Consider the following 21,461-nt stretch of genomic DNA (forward strand, 5'->3'; position numbering starts at 1 on the left):
GCCCGGACTGGCAGCCGAGGAGCTCGAACCAACAGCGCTCCCGGTGCCCGCGGACTCACAGTGCTGTGCCTTTTTTTGGGCCCCCGTCGCCAGAGCACCCTCGAAGGTCTTAGAAGACCGCTCAGACTTCTTCTCACCTGCAATCGGGCTCTTCGCTTCCAGTCAGTTAGCGAGTCGTGTACGACGGTCCCTCATGGTCCGGATGGACATGTTCTTGCAGAACGCACAGTCCTCCTCCACGTGCGACTTGTCGGAGTGCAGTCAGTAGAGGCAACAGGAGAGCTCAGCCTCCTTGAAGACGTTCTGTAGTCCACATCCTGGCCAGATCCTAAATAACTTGGATCCAACGGGCGGCAAGTCTCCTTTGTCTTGGGCCATGTCCATGCGGGGCAGGCCTCAGAAGTGAAATTCACAGGAAGTGAAATTCGACGAAATTTCACCCTTGAGGGGCGTAGAGATTTCCGAAACGGGTCCCCGTTAATCAGAAGATGAATCGGTGGAGCTTGAGGCTCGATTTGACCAAAAAAATAAGAGTAAACTCTTTGAAAAAACGCGATACGCAGTAAAAGCTCGAGAGCTAAGCACAAGGACTCCCAAACAGCCATGCGTAACAAGCTGAATTCACTAAAAACTAAAATCCTGAACACCAAATATGCGCTCACAAGCCAACCCACCCCCGCCACCCCTCTTCTCCAGACACCTCTCCCCTCTTCTCTTTCAGGGCCATCCAGGAGCAGGACATGCTCAACCTCATGAAAACTATAAAGCCTTCCAACTGTAAGGGTGACTGACTCCTGCCCGGCCGCAATTAACAAGGACTGTGCAGACACTCTTGCTCCATTCCTAACAGTCTTTGTCAACGCTTCTTTTGCTACTGGGAAAGTCCCCTCTTGCCTCAAGGAAGCCTGGGTCCGCCTCTCCTAAAAAAAATAAAAAAAACACACTTAACCCCACCTTACCAAATAAGTACAGGCCCATCACCACCGTCCCTTTCTTACTTAAGATATTGGATAAAGCAGCATACCTACAAGTACAACACTTCATAGAAGAGAACAAACTCCTAGGGTTACGACAATCCGGCTTTCGCCCCAGGCACGCAACAGAGACCGCTCTACTTGACCTCAAAAACAAGATGGACGATGCGAGACACCAAGGTAAACCGGTCCTACTCCTACTTCTTGACCTCTCTGCGGCATTTGACCTCGTAGACCATAATGTTCTATGCCACCACCTCACCTCCACAGCCAAATTCTCCCCAGACGCCACTGCATGGATCACCTCCTCCCTACAAGGTAGGACCATGCACGTTTTCTCTGTTCTAACCTCGGCCTCCCCCCATCATGCCCTGTGGAGTACCCCAAAGCTCCTGCCTCTCCGCTACTCTCTACAACATCTTTACACGCCCCCCCCCCTCTTTCTCATTCTTGACACCATGGGTATCTCCTACACCAACTACGCTGACGATAGTCAGATCCTCCTCACACTCACAGGCAACCATTACACAGACTCCACAACTCTTAACACCATTTCCAACACCATCCAAATGTGGATGGTTGGCAACAGACTCTGCCTCAACTCAGACAAGACAGAACTCCTGCTAGTAGGAGCCACTGAAATTCTCAAAATTCTTGACACCCAGTTCAGCCACTTCACCATTGACTCCATCAAAATCCCAGTATCTGACACAGTGAAAACCCTCGGAGTCTATCTGGACCAATGCAATTGCCTCTACTGCAGCCTACCATGCAAAACTCATTAACGCTGCCAGGCCCTTTCTCTCCAAAGAGAACTGCACTAACATAGCCAGCGCTATCACCGGCTCTAGGTTGGACTACTGTAACGTACTCTTCCTAGGGACCTACACAAAAAATCTAGAAAAACTGCAAGTAATCCAGAACAGTGCTCTGCATGCAGCCCAAGGTATCTCTAAAAGAGAACACATCTTGGCTGCTAGAAAATCAGCCCATTGGCTCCCAATAATGGGAGAGTGTTACATTCAAAGTCCTGACTCTTACCCATAAATGCATCCACCTCTCTGCACCGGCTTACCTATCAAAAAGAATCCACCCCGCCACATCTACAAGGCCAACCAGAACAGCCTACGCAAACATGCTCACCGTGCCCAGAGCAAAAAGAGCCAGGGCAGGAGGCGCTAGTTTCCCCTACCTTGCCTCCCTACACTGGAACGCCCTTCCTATGATGCTTTGTGCCGAAGCCTCACTCGGTGCCTTCCGCAAAGCCATAAAAAACACTCTGTTCGCCTGATCAACACCTCAGTCCCCGGGGACTACTCGCCACATCTCTTGGTAAACCTGCAACTAGCAGACTGTATTAATTTGCTACCAATGTAAAATATGTAAAATGTAAAAAATGCATTTTGTACCTCCCTGCAACTAAGTTCCCTACAAGTAACAGCGCCACGATGCCAATGGGCTGTTTGTGCACTATACAAATGTAATAAATAAATAAATGTCAGGTCCTTCAAGAACTTCCCAGTGGAAGCTCTTGCAGAAGACCTCGCCAACCTACACCTTACATGGACCAAACACCCCCAAACGTACTGTGATACTCTACTGGAGGCACTCAATGCCACCCTCTCAGCCTCCATCGACCAACACGTGCTTCTGAAACAATACACCTGTAAACGGAAACCGTCAGCACCCTGGTACATGCAAGAACTCAACCTCAGCAAAATAGTGATCAGGAAACAAGAGAAAACCTTGCGCCGTTCCAGGACTGCATCCGACCTGGTGCTCCTGCGAGAACTCCGAGCAAACCTGCCGACAACTAATCAACACAGCAAAGGCCTCCTACTATCAGAATACCATAGCAGAAGCCGACAATAAAAGCAGAGCCCTCTTTAAAGTGGTGAAGCACGTCATCAACCCACTTCGCACCCCTACCATACCACATCCCACTGAAAAATCCACTTCCTTCAACACCTTGTTAATCGACAAAATCAGCAAGATTCACCAGCACATAGACGCCAGCTCTGCATCCACAGACCCACCTCACGACCATCCTCGCAATATTTCCACACCCTTGCCAACATTCAAGACACTCTCGACAGAGGACCTGGTAGAAACCCTGGCCGCCTTTAAAGCCACATCGGATACAGATGACATTCTCCCAGCATCCATCCTCAAGACCCTCCTCACAGAAGCTCTCCTTCCCTACCAGGAGATCAACAGCTCCCTTACTCAAGGCACCTTTCCATCAGCCCTAAAAACAGGACAAATTCTTCCTCTACTAAAGAAACCCACTCTGGATCCCGACAACCCAGGTAACTAACTCCCCATCACCCATCTTCCCTTCCTAGGTAAGATCATTGAGAAAGCGATAGCCGCACAACTGCAGCAACACCAACACCAACAATCTCCTTCAAACCTTCCAATCTGGATTCAGACCCAGATGCAGCTCAGAGATAACAACCATACAGGTGGTCAATGACGCCCTCAACATCCTTGATGTTGGCCACGCCTGCCACCTGGTTCTACTCGACCTCTCGGACGCTTTCGACTCATTAGACAACCAGCCGCTTACGGATACCCTACATCGGCGCATGGGGATCAACAACCTTGTCCAACACTGGTTCAAGTTCTAGCACATCAACCACAAGGTTTGTTCAGATGGACTCCTCTAGATCGCCAATAAGACATCACCTGTGGAGTCCTGCAGTGTTCCAACCTCTCCCCAGTGAACTTCAATTTATACAAAGAGCGACTGAGAGCCCTCCTAGCCACACAAAACATCCACTAATATGCCGATGACACATCGCTGTCAGGTTTCGCACTCAAACCTGGTCCATCTGGGACAGATGGAAGAGAAACAGGCAAATTTTGCCAACCAGGATTAGAACACTCTGTATGCCGGCCAACCACAAGATGGCACATACGAAAATCACGTTGGTTATGTTCCCAGCACGTCCAGTGGGCGGGATCAATCAGTGTTCACAACAAAACACCAAGAATGCCAGTAAGCTGTGCGTCACAACTTTCCGTTGCCAGGACGGCAGTGATGTTTGTTCCATCTGTGACAGTAACGTAATTGGGTTACGGCTGGGATTGGTTGTTTCTGGGTGCACTGAGCCTCATTATGCGCTAAGGTGGTTGAACCAAGCCTCAATTTGGTTTATCCGCTATCCAGGGTTCCGCTCCTCCCTTCCTGACAATCTCTGGTGATGTCGGTACAGGTCCTGGCCTCCTTTTTCTCCAGTGTGTAAATGGAATGCTGGAAACACTGTAGGTAAACTTTAACACCTCACTGACTGCAGAGAGACTGCTGGCTAGCAGTAAAACTGCAATACTATCACCTTGGCAAGGGAATGCTCGTTCAGGCAACAAGAAATTGATAACTTTGTATCACACAGGGAGAAATCTGAGGTTGCAACCACATGGCCCTGGAGCTCGCAGAGCATAGTTCTGGGGCTTGAAAGTACCTTCCTTGAAACTGCAAGGTGAACTGTAACATGATCAGTGCAAATGTGTAACTCTCACCTGGTATCCATGGGGACGTCACCTCTTACGACCTTGAACCCTTTCCTGGAGTCTACTCGACTGGAGACTGGGCCTGAAACACAGGATTGGTAGAGTTTAACTCCCTATTGTCTCTGTGTGCTTGAACCCCTTCTTCCCCGGGGTCCAACCCTTCCCTTTGATCCACAGCTCACCTTGTTTTCTTGGAAAGTGTGCTCTCCGTCCTGCTTTCAGCGCAGGGGCGCGTTGATTGAGCTGCCTAGTTACTTCACTGGCAAGAGTCCGACAGGTAAGTATAATGAGTCTTTTGAACAGTTCTCTAACTTCGTTCCTTTCCTTCCTTAGATGATGGCCGGCGTCCAGGGATGGTGACGTGCTGCTGAGAAGAGTAGCGCTGAAGGTGAGTGAGAGCGCGATGCGCGATGCGACCCTTTCGTATTTGTGTTGAACTGAGTTATTGTTCGGTGTCTTTTAGGTGCCGCAGTTATGAAGAAGAAATGCGGTGAGTAAGCGCGGTATGAGGCACCTCTAGATGTTTCCACGCTAACCTGGACTGTCTTTTCCCTCTTGCAGATGGATGAGAAGTTCCGGAGACAGAGTTCCCCCAGAGCGGCTGGTATTCAGGTAAGCGTTTGAAGCTCGTATAGTCTTTAAAAAGAAGCGAGGATTTTCTGAATGCTTAGTAATGCCTTTTTTCTGTTCTTTTCCCTTTTCCTTAGGAAGCGGCGTGCCAGGATGGGAATGACACCGCCGAAGATGCCCGCAGAACAGAAGAAGCGATGAATGATGGGCAGAAGCGCCGCAAGGTAAGGCTGTTCCTAACGGTGTTCTTGTTCTTGCAGGAGCTGAGCACAGAAGAAAGATGGAGGCCTACTGGAGACCGATCTGAACACGGTGAGTGTCACGCTGCAGGTGCAGAAAACACAAAGCATGTTTCTCAGCTTGGGCATGGCTTAAATAGTTTCTGGGTATCCCAGGTGTCTCTGGGCTGAACCACACCCAAAAGACTAGACTGCACATGCATTTCTGGGAACCAAAATATGTGGGGGCATCCATCTTGTCCTGTCCCCATCAATGCACTACAAGTCCAATCCCCAATGTTATCCTATGGGAGTGAGTGAGTCTGGTGCCACAAGCGCTGAGTCTGACTCCCAGTGGGTCTTTGGAGGGATGGAGAGGCCCTTGAGCGCCATTTAGGTGATCGTGGCCTGGCTCCAGCGTGACATCTTGGAGGGCTGGGGACATGAGGGGCAGGAATCATGACAAAATGTTACTACTGGCTTGTGAATGAAAAAAAGTGAAGCTAGAACACAGGCCAGATTCAGGCCCAGACTACAGAAGCCACGTTTACTTGCAACCGCTCGAATTGCGAATTAGAATTGGAGGCCAAGAGGTTTTATCGGCTTAGCATCCCGAATAATGTGGGGATGAATACGATATTGGCTTAACAATGGCCAGCGGGATTAGATATTCAATTGGACTGTGCAGATTTCCATACATTCTTCTCACCGATTAATGAGGTTTCATACAACATGGGGTATTACTCAAAAGGTATTACTACATGCCGATCTTCACCGATTTCCAGAGGGGCTGCAGCAGCGATGGTCGTTGGTGCATATATTCTGGTCCTGCCCGGTTGCCCAGAGATTCTGAGGCTTTTTCAAGGAGAAGTTATAGTATCCCGGGGCAACAATGTTAAGGGCTAGGTCTATGTTATCCTGGGCAGGTGTGGAGGATTGGCATAATGACAATGTGACTATACTTTTGAATATGATGTTCGTGCTAGGAAAAACATTCTCATTAAACGGAAGTCCCCTAAGGGCCCACATGTGAGTATGTGGGAGGGACTTGTTTCAAGCTTGTGCGAGCATGAGAGGCAGGTGTGATGAACCTGACAGAGGGGACGGCAGCCACTACCTGACCCAGACCCTGGGGCGGTTGTAAGAGGGCGGATCACATGGGAGGAGACAACCTCCGGGGAGATATCTGGACTTCTTCGGGTGAGATGCGGCATCCCCCTTTCAGGATAAATCCCCTGTTTGCAACCATCTAATGGCCCATTGTGGTGTCTTTCCTCTTCCACCCATGGAGAGTAGTGGAAAGCTTGGGTTACATCCCAAAGGCCAACTCTAAACGGTGAAAAACCTGAGGGTGGTTTCACATATAGACCCCGGGATTCTTTGTTCAGGTGGCCAGGGCTTGAAGCGTACATTGTAACAACTAGAAGTACTGAACAAAGGAAGATAGATGCAATTTTGGATGTAAAGAGAAACTGTTATAAATGTATGGAAGTAAGAAGTCCTGGCAGGCGAGTAAACCAGGCAGTTGCAAGTGCATAAGAAGTCTTGGCAGGGGAGTACACCAGGCAGTTGCAAGTGCATACAAAGTCCTGGCAGAGGAGTATACCAAGCTGTTGCGAGTGCATAAGTAGTCCTGGCCAGGGAGCATACCAGACAGTTGCAAGTGCATAAGAAGTCCTGGCAGGGGAGTATACCAAGCTGTTGCAAGTGCGTAAGAAGTCCTGGCAGGGGAGTATACGAGGCAGTTGCGAGTGCATAAGAAGTCCTGGCCAGGGAGTATACCAGACAGTTGCAAGTGTATAAGAATTCATGGCAGGGGAGACAATTGAAAACTTACAAAAAGTTTTGTTGAACAAAAAAATAACTTTATAAAAGAAAGAATTATGAGGCTAAGCAGCTTTGTACCTAACAGAATTGTTGTGGGCCAACAAAAGACACAAAGCATTGTTAAACCAAGGAACATTGTCATACCATTGAAGAATCCTGGGAAGGGATCCACCCTCTGGCACAAAGGTTCTGCTACCTTGGAGAACGTTTATGTTGGAGCTGTTACATTTTAATTTATGAACACTTTTAGCCTACTTACTTACTTGAAGTCCCTAGATTTAAACTCACCACGGCGGGTGGATCTAGCTTCCCAGTCAGAGCTGCCCAAGCATGGAACACACTCCCACTTGACCTTAGACGCCCCCTACCTTACACTAGATTTAGATCTAATGCCATCAAATGGCTGCACAACAACGATTGCAACACCTGTTAAGACAACATTCCTCTGCGCTTCCTCCTGCTGATCCTACATGTACTGCCTCACCTGTATCACCTGCTGTAAAGTATCACTTGCTGTAAATTACCACTGTTTTTGTAATAGGCTGTGTTCAGGCCTCTGTAACTAAGTTTCAAATCTACTTGTTTTGCTGCGCCCGACTGCCCACGGGCTTGGAGCGCATTAATAAATAAATAAACAAAACAAACAAACAAAACAAGCAACCACCAGGTTAAAGACATTTCCCTTCTCGCTTTATTTTTTGGTTTGTAGTGTGAGGGTCCGGATAGAATGTTAGGAGACAAGGATGGTTTTGATTTCTGACATCCTGACACAGACATATCCTCCCTTTTTGGTGTTAGGTAGGAACATTCCTTGTAGAGCAGGGTCAGAGAGACATTTTCCCTACCCGCTTATGTTAATAAAAGTCTTTAAGCAAAAACATGACAACTTTGTTTACGGATTTCATTTTTGTCCCCTCACACAAGCCGATGTGAATCATCGAGGAATGAAGAGAGCACGGCAGCTTTGGGAACTGTATGGATAATACATCTGAATACTCTTCTGTTGTCAGTGGGACCTGTCCTCCATCAAGGAACAGCTTGGGAGGGGGTAAGGAAAAAAAGGGGGGGGGGAGAATATTGTAGGGGTGCTGGGAGCCAACTTGAACGCATACGTTTGCTTCCGCTAAAATGTCTTTGTGTTTTCCTTTCCCTTATGCACATCATGTTCCTGTTCCTTGCTTTAGTTTTTTGGACTGTTTGTGCCCTCATGAAGGTGGGGGGGTCTTAACCCTATTTCTGTGAAACATTTGGGCAAGATAATTGGGACCCAGTTGTAGAGGCATTAGTCCATTGTTTCAGGCCCTTCCTGCAATCGTTTTATTCCTCCCGATTTGCATTTGTTGTGTTTACTGTATGATTATTTTTGTTAATAAAAAGAAATAGAATAAAATAGGGATTTGGGTCTGCCTAAGGAGAACTTCAGGCTCTCTCGGTTGGGTATCGACAAGTTTCTTTGAATACCATACAATGGCGCGCTGAGACACTGAAGGGTGTTAAGGTCACCATCACTGTCCCACACTAACCCCCTGGGGGGCTGGGGAAGGTTAGGTTCTCCAGAACTGTCCTGGCCTGAGTCCCTGTGATTGCCCCCTGTTCTGTGATAAAGAGCGAGGATGGGTGAGCCGAGGATCCTCCTTACACCTATAAACACCGGGCTTGCACTAGTACCTCCCACTCCCCCACCCCAAGTGACCCAGCTGGTCCTCCGAATTAGGCAGGGGGTTTCATCACATGCGCATGAATTCTATTTACCTCCACTCTGCGCTCCATGGGGCTTGCACACCGAACGTGGCTGCCTGCAGTCCTGCCCCAGGAATGGAGAGGCGACCGGAAGTCAAATTACCACTGAAATGACGTTTATACCAAAGGTCAACAGGACGAGCCCTGAGGATGGTTTTCTTGGGGTTTCATACCTGAGGAGCGTTGTTAATGTCTAGAGTGGCAGGTCAAAATCAGGCGACAGAAAAGGAGGTATGTTGTCTGAACACTTTATTATTCTTTCTTAAACGAAAACAAGGCCAAACCTGTCCTTAAGCCTAAGCAAAGGAACAAAGATAAGTACCAGGGTGCCCCTCAGGGTGTCTTACATAAATGAAGTCCTTGGCCCAGAATCCCATTGGAACTGGAGTACAACCAAGAGCTACTTTGGGCTGTCGCCCGACAAAGGAGCAGTGGCTGGTTTCAAACCCCCCAGCCTTATGTTTCTTTACCATAGGCCAGTTGCCTATGTGCACAGTCCCAAACATGCACTGTGTGTCCTTTCAGTCTCTTTTCTTTGCCACTCGAGTCAAAGTCTTTCTTCCTTCTAATCTGTGATCCTTTCAGTCTCTTCCCTCGGTTCTTTTTCCACAGTGGAGTTTTAGCTTTCTCCCCCCCACTGGGGTTCATCTCAGTCTCTCATTCCCCCTCTAAGTTCCTTGTATTTCTCAGTATGGGACTTCTTGATCATATCCCCACTCTAGGACTTGTCTCACTCTCATTCCCCTCTCGGGTTTCTCTTTTCTCACTCTGGGACCTCTCAATCGTATCCCCCCATGCTGGGGCTTTTATTTGCACTCCCCACCTTAAGGTCTCTGTGTTCTTCCCGCCTTGGGGGCTTCTCACGGTCCTCCCTGCTATGAGGTCCCTCTCTGCTCACCCACCTTTGGGAATTCTTGGTATTCTCCCCCCCCCAAAGGGCTTCTCTATATTCTACCCGCTTTGTGGTCTCTCTCTGCTCAACTCCCCTTGGGGCTTCTTGGTATTATCCCTGCATTGGGGCTTCTGTGTATTCTCCCCACCTTGTGGTCTCTCGCTCTGCTCACCTCACCATGTGGCGTCTTGGTATTGTGTCCACCTTGGGGTCTCACTCTGCTCACCCTGCATCCCCTGGGACCTCTTGGTAGTCTCCCAACCTTGGGGCTTTTTGATAGTCTCCCTGCGTTGGCCTCAACGCCCTCCCAGTTCCCCAGAGCCAATGCGTATGTTACTCTTCTGTGCAGTGCTCCCGAGGAGGGTCGGTCGATCAGTCTGGCGTGGAGCCGCTTTCAGGACTATCAATTGGGTTTCGGCGTCAGACCCTGCTTGTTCTTCTTTCCCACTGGGTTTGCACAGACTCTGGCGGCAGCTTCCCTGTGGGCCAGTCTCTCGGTTCTCTGGAAGTTCTCACTCTCCTCCACTTCTCCGACCCAGGCCCTTCGGATCCTTGCTCAGCGGGTACTGCTAACTTTTCTGAAGCAGCGTCCGCCTCTTGCAACATCACACAAGGCATACTCTCGCTCTGCCTTGCCAAAACTCCCACGAGGACATTGGCTCGATCGAGCTCCACAGGCTTCTCTCTCTTGTCACTTCTTGCTGATCTTTATCCGACGCTCCTCCAGGGAACTGGGTTATCTGCTGCTTTGCTATTTCAGGTGTAGATGGTGGATACAGGAGTCAGAAACCAAATCAACCATTATAGCAGGACGATTTAGATTATCATACATCTCGGCTCCCACATAACCAACAAAGGTATTAGGAGTGGGGGCTAAGGGAGGATAATGAATATAAGTTCCTGGGGGTTTCCTATTCCCACGATGGAGGGGAAGGGGTCACCCACAGAGGGATTTTACTTTCCCTGTCCTCTATGGGGTGTTAAGCTCAGCATGCTCATCTCCCTAGTCCCAAAGGGGGTGGCCCTCCTTGGGGAGAGGGGACACATTTTGTTGATTTGTCACACTAGACCCACTTCTGAACCCACTTTTTCCATTGTCATGAAGCAAATCACATTTCCCCTAGGGGGATGAGAGGGTAATGGTTTGGTGGACCACTGCTTACCCTTTGGTACAACAGAGGAAGGATTGGAGAGCTCAGGGAGATCCTCATGTGTCACATCATCAAGACGGCCTCCCAAGCACCCAGAGTTAGCAAGTTAGTGTTGACTGATCCTGAAGGGAAGGCTGTGTGGTAGAAACAAATCTTGTTCTCCAGGTTTCTGGGGCTTTGTTATTTATGCTTTTGTATACCCGGCTTAATATTTTAAGTTGACCCTCAAGCTAACTTGGAGCAGAGGAGTTGGTAGGACAAGCTCATGTCTGCAGTTAATGTTGTGCATTCCTTTACCTTTGCCGTCGGTGCTGGATGCCTCCTGGAGATGGCGAATAGACCTGAGGAGATGTAGATAATAATAGGGATTACAGACTTCTGATGAATACCTGTAGCATGACAATGCTCACAAATACCCATATCAAACCACCTTTACAACCAGAGTACCCACACGCACAACCATATCAAATCACCCGTGCAACCAGAGCAAACCCCACGCATAACCACAGCAAACTACTCTAGACTACTGTACACAGAGGGAACCACTATAGACACCCCTTATAACAGCAAACTAACAGACTGCCCTGCAACCACAGCATACTGCAAGCAATCACCTCTATGACTGCAACACCTAAAAGGAGACAGCCCGCACTGTTAACCAGAGACCACCACCCAAATGACCACAGTGTACTATGATATGATATAATAGGTTATTTATAACGCGCTTAATACCCAGAAGTTTCTAAGCGCGGACCCAGGGATCGAACCTGTGTTGCTCCGTGTCGTCTTGCTTCCAAGGCAAGCACATTGCCGCTGAGCTATCCTCCCGAGACTAATACTATTGGAACCCACTTCTAAAATCACAGAAGCCACACCCAAAATGACAGCAATAAGAGTAGTCTCCACCCAGTGTGAACTACCCCCACAACAACAGGATTCCAACCCCAGTACAAAAGCAAACTACAGGCAATTAGCCCCCACAAACAGAACCAATTACAGCATGCCAATGTCAGATGCACTGTGATCTATGGGAGACGATCATAATATCCATGGGCAACAACAAAACACCACCCTAGCCCCTTGGAGATCACCACTATGGCGCAGTGAACTATGAGAGGCTGCCACAATAAGAGCAAACTACAAAGAGGGCGACCTCTGTGGCTACAGTAAACCACCAAATGAGCACAGCCCCATTGCCATCATTAAACACCAGACACTTCCACTCAACCATAGATAACAGAGGAGCAAAGACTGCCATCTTTTCAAAAAGGCCTGGGGAGGGGACATGCTTTCTCACCATATCACTGGAAAGAGGATAGCTCCACAGCAGATCAAATCGACCAGGAAGACAATCTGTGTCCAAAGGGCGTAGTCGCTGGTTCCTGTCTCAGATGACTCCATGATGATGTAAGCAACATTTGCCAGCACCTGAGCCAGGGAAATGGAAGGCCATTAGAAGCTGCAGTCTGTAGCAGTGGGGAAGAATGGCAACTACTACAAAATGATAGAGAAGGTAAACCTCACAGAAACAAAATACAAATATGTAATTTGTCAAAGGCGGGTCAGGGACAAGCTGCAGAATGCAAGCACATAGGGAATGACAACCCATACTGAAAACATGTAGTGCTGACACAGCAAAATCATAGCAAGAGAGACCACAGGTTCCAGAATTCAATCATCGAGTATGTATTGACATCAAAAGCATTATAAATTCACCCCACCAATCAGAGGGCATCACAGCACTCCTGTGCCAGTGATTTCTTCAAACATTTAAACAAATCAGCAAAATCAACGAGCATACTTCCATTGACTCCTACGAGATGATGACATACACATATGCTATAAGGGTCTATATGGAATGAGATCATGTATTGTGGAATGCAATCATCAGATTTGAAGAAATACAACATGCTGCAGAATACAATCATCAAGTCAGTATAAGACAACCAAAACCTAGCTTTAGAAAGAAATCATGAGCTGGGGGCACAACAACCCAAGCTTTAAAGTGGAATCAAGAGACAGGGCACTATTGCCCAAGCTTCAGAATGGGATCATGAGCCATGGAACTGCAGTCAAAGCTTTAGAATGAAATCATGAAGCAGGGCACTACAGCTCAAGTTTTAGAATAGAAGCACAAGATGTGGAATTAGGCCATAATCTTTGTAAAGCAGTTCTCACATAAGAAGGGATAGAGGGGGCTCCGTTTTGGATGGAATTCAGCTGGCCAGGAAGTGTTCCTATTCTCAGATTCTTGATCACATTCCTTAGTTGTACCTCATTGATCGACCCAGCCAGGCCTCTTGCCTCCTCATCCGTCAATACGTCTACCACAATACTGGCCAAAAATTCCTTTGTGTCTGTTATCTTTATTTATCTATATAGTGTTTCTTTATTTTAAAATTTGTGTAAGGTTATATCTTGCTGTAAAACTGAATGCACAATTAAAAAAATAAAAAACACTAAGAAGTCTGTCAGGATGTCCAGGAAAATAAAAAGTCCACCGTCCTGCTGTGCCATAAACCCATTTCCTTCCCTTACTTACACTAATAACTAGAGGATTGGTGAGTCTCCCTGGTTGAGAAGAATGGCTCCCTTCTACCGGAGAGCGGACTACGGTGCCAGTGGTCTGCAGGGACTATTTCCTGAGAGAATTACTCCTTTCTCCAGGTCGCAATCCCCTACAAAAGGCACAAAGTTCCAGATTATAAGTGTCAGTCCAGTCCCAATTCCCAATTCCAAAAAATCAGCATTCCTTACAGCCCCTTGTTGTTCTTCACCCTCGGTGTCCTGGAGAATGCTTCCCTTCCCCTGTTCTTCTTAAATTACATTTCACAATGTCAGGGAAAAGGTTTTGTTTCTTGAGATGTCGGGGGAATGACTCCCTTCCCCAGCTCTATTTTACACTTCTCACAATGTATTTTTTTAAAAACATTTTTATTATTAGTTTATTCAAACAAACAATACAAACCAAACTTGCAGTGCATTTTCAATTATGCATCGCTTGTGTTCACTGCTCCCCTTGTCCCACCCCCCAATCCGAGCCTACTCCTTCTCACATTCTGTTCCTGCATCTTGCGATAGGGTGTCCTCTGCCATGGGTTCTGTTGGGTCGCGCATTGACCGAAATAACTCGGCTATTAATAATGTCCAGGCCATCAGGGTCTCTGTCTCCTCTCCCCACCCCCCAATACTGCTTGATTCTTGCCATACCATGGTTTCTGCCTCAGCCCATTTCTGCAAATCTTTCCACCATATCTCTAATCGTGGTCTGTGGCATGTCTTCCACCCCACAGCAATTCTCCTTTTTGCCAGCGCATATGCCAGGTCCTTTAGCTTGCTCACGTGCTTGAGTTTTTGAGGTCTAGGGAACCCTCCCAACAAGCAGGCCCACACTGTATCGACCACAATTTTAATGCCTCTTTCTGCCAATCTGTGTGCCACTTCGCTCCAAAAGCGCTCGATGACCGGGCATGACCAAAACATATGTACCATACCAGCATTCTCTTCATCGCATTTGGGGCATGCTTGCCGTCCTACATTCTTAAATCTAGCTATCCTCTGGGGTGTCATATACACCCTATGCGTAATATACAGTTGTATCTGCTTTAGTCTTGCATTCCTCGACACCTTATGATACCCTTGGGCTCGTTCCCACATCCCATCATCCATCGGGGCTCCCACCTCCGCCTCCCAGTCTTGTCTCAGTTGTACTACCTCTTTCCCTACTTTGGGCATCATCATCTTGTATATTCTGGATATCTCATGTCCCCCCTCTGCTATGTCATATATTGTATCTTCCTCCAGTACCACTTCGGGCCATGTCCTCTTAATTCCTAATACTGGCCTATATTTAACCCAGTTTCCTCCCTCAACACCTCAAAATCTATTATAGTCCCTTCTTGCCAAACATCACCCATTGTTGCTATCCCAACCGGTTCCCAGTGGTTTCTGATTATCATCCTTAGTTGCTTCTCTTCACCCGCCAGTGCTACTAATGGTACCTGCGGGGAACACGGGGATGGGCCCTCCATCGTCCGGCACGCCCTGCGCCATTTCCTCCATCCAAGTACCATCATTTTTGGGCGCCCTCCATTTCTGCCTTAGGAAGCCGCATGATCTGTCATGATGCCTACCTCTAAGGAGCCAGGCCGGGCCCAGCAACCCCAGAGGCAGACATCATTTTCCCCAGGGAAGTCTCAGAGGGCCCAAGTCGGGGCCCTTTGGACTCAGTCCTGGCGCCTTAGGCGCCAGGCTCATAGCGGACCCCAGTCCTGGCGCCTTAGGCGCCAGACTCATAGAAGAGGATATGTGTTTAAGTGCTTGGGTGCACACTTACCTGATGCAGACCTTGCTGCTTCATCCAGGCCCTCTTGAGGCCTGAATGGGACTACTTAACCTGTAGGACTACTTCACCACCCGGGTGTGGTCGGGGAAGGATACATACCTGATTGGTGGAAGGATACATACCAGGAACTTCTTCCAAGGCTATTTAAACCCCACCCGAACAGCCACACATGCTTCGCGTTGTTCTGCACCTAGCAGCTGGACGCTCACCGTGTCAGCTCCTGCATCCTGACTTCAGCCACGCCTGCCAGCACCCTGGAACACCTGCAAGGGGAGAAAGGAAGAGAATAGGAGAAGAAAAGCCCTTACCTGCTAAATCTGCATCCCGGAGTCATTTCTCCAACGGCCCTGAAAAGGAAGACATCATTTTAATGGCATTTCGTTTCGATCGCTGCAGCGCTGCATTTTACTCACCTTGGCAAGGCGCTTCCATCTTCAGCAGCGATCTTCCGGATTCAGCTACACCCCGGCGCCTAGAGGAAAAAAGACAAGAACAAAGGTGAGAGGTAGAAAAGGAATAAGGAAAGCTCAGTTTCCTTTTAAGTCTTACCTGTTGGATTATTCCCACTGCATTTCGGGTCCTGCCGCTTCCTGGCATCTCCGGACCCCGGCCCCTATGGGGAAAAAAGACAAAGACATTGAATGAGCGAATGCAAAGACATTACCTGAGCGCTCATCCAGAACTGTTTCACTTCGGGTCGGCGCCATATCTCCGGCACTCCGAACCCCGGCCCCTAAGGGGAAAAAGACATAAGCATTAGCGCTTGCTGCAATTAGACAACGAACATTATTATTAAGCTTGAACTTTTGAACAGAACTTTTACAGCGCCTTACCTGAACAGTCAAGCTTACCTGAACTCCCATCAATCCTCAATCCAGTGAAGTAACTGGGTTTCAACGCGCCCCTGCATCAGAAGCAGGATGGAGAGCTCATTCTTCCAAACCCTAAGGAGGGTATCCAACGAGCCAGGGAAGCCAGAATAGAGGGGCCCTTCCTGTCCATCTTCAGAGTTCTGCGCCTTCGACGCCGCGCCTCCGTGGGAACCAGGTGAGCGTTACAGAACGCAAAGCCTTACCACAATTTCCCACATGGGCGCTATGGAGACTTCCGAGACAGATCAGCTGGCCCATCTTTTAGGGGAATTACGGGCAGAAGTGCACTCAGCCCGCCAGGAGACTAATGCTCTCAGAAGGGAACTAATCCTATCCAAGGAAAGAACTGATGATCTGGCCAAAAGGTTATTGCAGGGCCAGGCAGAGCACACTCCTTTACCTGTTTCCAGAGATATTTCTACAACAATGGGTTCGAATAACCTAGTACAAATCAATCTACCTGGACACATGCCTTTGGCCCCGCTGGACCGTTTTGCGGGGGATCCCAAGAAATATGCCGTTTTTATGAACCAATGCCGGCCCGGGGCCTTCCCCAACAACCAGACCAAAGTAGCCTTTGTACTAATCTTACCTCAGTGGCTGTGCTGCCGATTGGTCTATTCCATTGGTAAATCAGGATGATCCCATTCTCCGGGATTTCCAGGGCTTCCAGGCCAGCATGGAAAGATTGTTCGCTCAACACTCGCAGGGACAGGCCCTTGACAACGAACTGCTATCCTTACGACAAGGTAATCAGGATCTTTTGTCCTATATCGCCACCTTTAATAGACTAGTTGTGGAAACCGGATGGCCTGAAAATAAAAGGATCACATTGTTTCATCGAGGCCTGCGCGGAGAGCTTAAAGATGTTATAGCTCAGATAGTAGATCCACCCCAGGCCTGCGCAGACTACATAGACTTAGTGGTTCAACTTGATCACAGACTTCAAAATAGAAAAGCAGATCGGCTCAAGTATGAAACCAGAGTACCTATCGAGACCCACGTTAACTCCAAGAGTACTGACGTTTCCGAACCTATGCAAATTGGCAGTGTTAAAGGACCATTAACGCAGAAGGAACGAGAGAGAAGGCGACAAATGCAACTTTGCCTGTATTGCGGAACTTCCGGTCACTTTCTTCAAAGTTGTCCAGTTAAACCACCCAAGAAGGTGGTTGGAGCCACTGATAACGAGTTATTGACACCTGGTTCGGGAAACGACCTAGCCCGACAAGCGTAGGGGTCCGCTTGCCGAGCTTGAAAACAAACTCTTTGACCTCGCATTTTGTCATGCCAATGGTGCTTGTGAACCCAAAACAGCCTCAGCAGTTGCATGCTATAAAAGCATACATAGACAGTGGAGCTATTGGAAATTACATAGACCGTGAATTGGCTTCCAGGATTAAGCTTCCTCTCCGCCCGAAAGTAACCCAAGATGTAATTACTACAGTTGATGGAACCGAAATAGCCTCAGGGCCTGTAACGCATTCCACAGTTGAAATCACTCTGGTGGGTCAGGACGGACATCGGGAAGCAATCGTGTTTGATGTGATCAAGGCCCCACAATTTCAAGTACTTCTTGGAATCCCTTGGTTAGAAACACATAATCCGAGAATAGACTGGCGAGCAAAGAAGATAACTTTTCCTGATTGTGAACCAACCTGTTACCCAAGGAATCCAGCTATGGGTCTAGCCTCTGTAACTTCCACCCCTGTACAGCTACCATCTGAATACCAAGAATTCCAAGACGTTTTTCAGAAAGAGCAGGCTAACACCTTACCTCCCCATCGATCTTACGATTGCCAAATCGACTTGGTACCCAATGCACAACTACCTTGTAGTAGGATTTATGCTCTTACTGAACCTGAGAACCTGCATTTGCGCCAGTATTTGGATCAATACCTGGCCAATGGTTTCATTCGCCCATCAAAGTCACCAGTCTCTTCCGCTTTGTTCTTCGTACCTAAAAAGGAAGGAGACCTTAGGGCCTGTATTGACTACCGCGCCCTAAATCAGATAACGATTAAGAATCGTTACCCTTTGCCCCTGATACCTGAGCTTATCGACCAAGTAAAAGATGCTCGTGTGTACACCAAGCTAGATCTCCGAGGAGCTTACCACCTGGTACGTATAAAAGAGGGCGACGAGTGGAAGACTGCATTCCGCACCAAATTTGGGCTCTTCGAATATCAAGTAATGCCCTTCGGTTTGTGCAACGCACCTGCCGCCTTTCAGTACTTCATGAATGATGTTCTTCGGGAACTTATCGATGTTTGTGTCATCGTTTATATTGACGACATCCTGGTGTATTCCTCCTCAGAATCTGATCACAGAAACCATGTTAGGGCAGTTCTTGAGAAATTGCGCCAGCACAAATTATTTGCCAAGCTCGAAAAATGCGTTTTTCATACCACAGAAGTGGAGTTTCTCGGATTCATCCTGACACCTCAAGGAATCCGAATGGACTCGCGGAAAGTGGACGCCATTCTCAAATGGCCATCTCCTAGCTCTGTGAAGGGAGTGCAAAGCATGCTTGGCTTTGCCAATTTCTATCGAAGGTTCATCCCGGAATTTTCTCGAACTGTTCAACCCATCACAGCTCTCCTAAAGAAAAACAAACGCTTTGAATGGACTCTTGAGGCTGAACAAGCCTTTCAGGACCTGAAAACCAAATTCACCTCTGCACCTGTATTGAAGCACCCACGCCCAGATCTCCCTTACATTGTGGAAACCGATGCATCCAGTTCGGCCATGGGAGCTGTCCTGTCGCAAAGAGACCCAGAAACTAACCAACTACACCCTGTAGCCTTTTGGTCCAGAAAATTCTCTCCACCTGAACTCAATTACGCAATTACCGACAAAGAACTACTGGCTATTAAATCAGCTTTCAAGGCTTGGCGTCACTATCTTCTCGGTGCAAGACACACCATCACCGTAATTACGGACCACAGAAATTTGCAGTATTTAAAGACGGCCAAAGCTCAATCTTCGCGACAACTCCGATGGGCTTTATTCTTTGCGGAATTTGATTTTGTAATTACCTATCGCCCTGGCTGCAAGAATGGTAAGGCAGATGCCTTATCCCGGATAGGCATGGAAGAACCCAATTCGAGTTTAGGACCTGTGCCAATCATACCGGAACAAAGAATTCTGGGCTTGACTTCATTGCAAACCATTGAGGACATCCAAGTTCAAGTAAAACAGCTTTTTGACTCTTCTGCCTTACTGGAATGGAGTCATCATGAATCATTAATGGAAGGACACCCCGGTATCGCGAAAACAGAAGAAAAGATCAAACGCCACTTCTGGTGGCCTTCTTGGAGAAAAGACATAAAGTCATTTGTGTTGTCTTGCGGAATCTGTGGCCAAAATAAGAGTCAAAAGAAAAGGCCAGCCGGCCTACTTCAACCTTTGGACATTCCACCAGCACCTTGGCACACCTTGTCAATGGACTTTATAACTGACCTGCCTCCTTGTGGTGGTTACAACACGATTCTCGTAATAGTGGATCTATTCTCCAAAATGGCCCATTTTATCCCTTTAAAAGGATTGCCGTCAGCTTCCACCTTGGCCAAGGAATTTATGGAAAATATAGTGCGGTTACATGGTTTCCCTTCCATATTAGTCTCAGACCGTGGAAGTCAATTTATCTCCCACTTTTGGAAGAAATGTTGCCAACTAGCACAAATAGACGTGCGGTTATCCACCAGCCACCACCCCCAGACCGACGGACAAACCGAGAGAACCAATCAGACTCTCGAGCAATATCTGCGGTGCATGTTACACCAATCCGAGTTGAATTGGAAGGACATCCTTTGGATTGCAGAATATGCATACAACAATTCAGTGCATTCTGGAACCGGACAGACTCCTTTTTATACCCTGTATGGTCACCATCCTCGGACCTCTGACCTAGATCCACCTCTGACCCTGGAGATGCCTGCAGTAAATCACCTACATTCCACAATAACCCAAGCCTTCAAAGAAGCTACAACCCACTTACAGCAAGCCAAGAAAAAGTATAAAGAAAACGCTGATTTGCACCGAAGTAAAACTCCTCCTTACCAAGTAGGAGATCAGGTATGGCTAGCAACTAAACATCTACCCCTCAAGGGTCAGCGAACTTTTAATCCCAGATTCATTGGGCCTTACCCCATCAAAGCTATTATCAACCCAGTGGCCTTTAAACTCGATTTACCATCCAACATGCGGATTCATCCCGTTTTTCACGCATCTCTTCTAAAACCAGTACAACCTGGAACCAGACTGTCTGAGCCCCCAGGCCCTGTCCAAATTGATGGAGAATTAGAATTCGAAGTGAAAGACATTTTAGATTCCAAGATAGTTAAGTCGAAACTCTTCTATCTTGTTGATTGGAAAGGATATGGACCTCGGGAAAGATCTTGGGAACCCAGTAACTATGTTCACGCACCACGATTAATTCAAAGATTCCATTGAAGATTCTCGCACAAACCAAAACCCCCGGAGGAAAAGACCTTGGGAGGGGCCTTGAGGGGGGGTACTGTCATGATGCCTACCTCTAAGGAGCCAGGCCGGGCCCAGCAACCCCAGAGGCAGACATCATTTTCCCCAGGGAAGTCTCAGCGGGCCCAAGTCGGGGCCCTTTGGACTCAGTCCTGGCGCCTTAGGCGCCAGGCTCATAGAAGAGGATATGTGTTTAAGTGCTTGGGTGCACACTTACCTGATGCAGACCTTGCTGCTTCATCCAGGCCCTCTTGAGGCCTGAATGGGACTACTTAACCTGTAGGACTACTTCACCACCCGGGTGTGGTCGGGGAAGGATACATACCTGATTGGTGGAAGGATACATACCAGGAACTTCTTTCAAGGCTATTTAAACCCCACCCGAACAGCCACACATGCTTCGCGTTGTTCTGCACCTAGCAGCTGGACGCTCACCATGTCAGCTCCTGCATCCTGACTTCAGCCACGCCTGCCAGCACCCTGGAACACCTGCAAGGGGAGAAAGGAAGAGAATAGGAGAAGAAAAGCCCTTACCTGCTAAATCTGCATCCCAGAGTCATTTCTCCAACGGCCCTGAAAAGGAAGACATCATTTTAAAGGCATTTCGTTTCGATCGCTGCAGCGCTGCATTTTACTCACCTTGGCAAGGCGCTTCCATCTTCAGCAGCGATCTTCCGGATTCAGCTACGCCCCGGCGCCTAGAGGAAAAAAGACAAGAACAAAGGTGAGAGGGAGAAAAGGAATAAGGAAAGCTCAGTTTCCTTTTAAGTCTTACCTGTTGGATTATTCCCACTGCATTTCGGGTCCTGCCGCTTCCTGGCATCTCCGGACCCCGGCCCCTATGGGGAAAAAAGACAAAGACATTGAATGAGCGAAT

At 48.1% G+C, this 21,461-nt stretch overlaps 1 protein-coding gene across 2 annotated transcripts in view; it reads right to left on the minus strand.

The window, feature by feature from the left end:
* LOC138447901 (protein GPR108-like) overlaps nt 1–21,461 on the minus strand; it is an 851,977-nt gene that overhangs the window by 468,743 nt on the left and 361,773 nt on the right. For both annotated transcript variants that reach the window (XM_069604412.1, XM_069604414.1), the window contains 2 exons: nt 12,183–12,313; nt 11,183–11,226 (listed from right to left, as the gene is read on the minus strand). In XM_069604412.1, the coding sequence (XP_069460513.1) occupies nt 11,183–11,226; nt 12,183–12,313 (175 nt within the window). The remainder of the gene's footprint in view (nt 1–11,182; nt 11,227–12,182; nt 12,314–21,461) is intronic.

This window comes from Ambystoma mexicanum, chromosome 3q (genome assembly GCF_040938575.1).
Source record: "Ambystoma mexicanum isolate Mex_15411 chromosome 3q, UKY_AmexF1_1, whole genome shotgun sequence".
NCBI lineage: Eukaryota > Metazoa > Chordata > Amphibia > Caudata > Ambystomatidae > Ambystoma > Ambystoma mexicanum.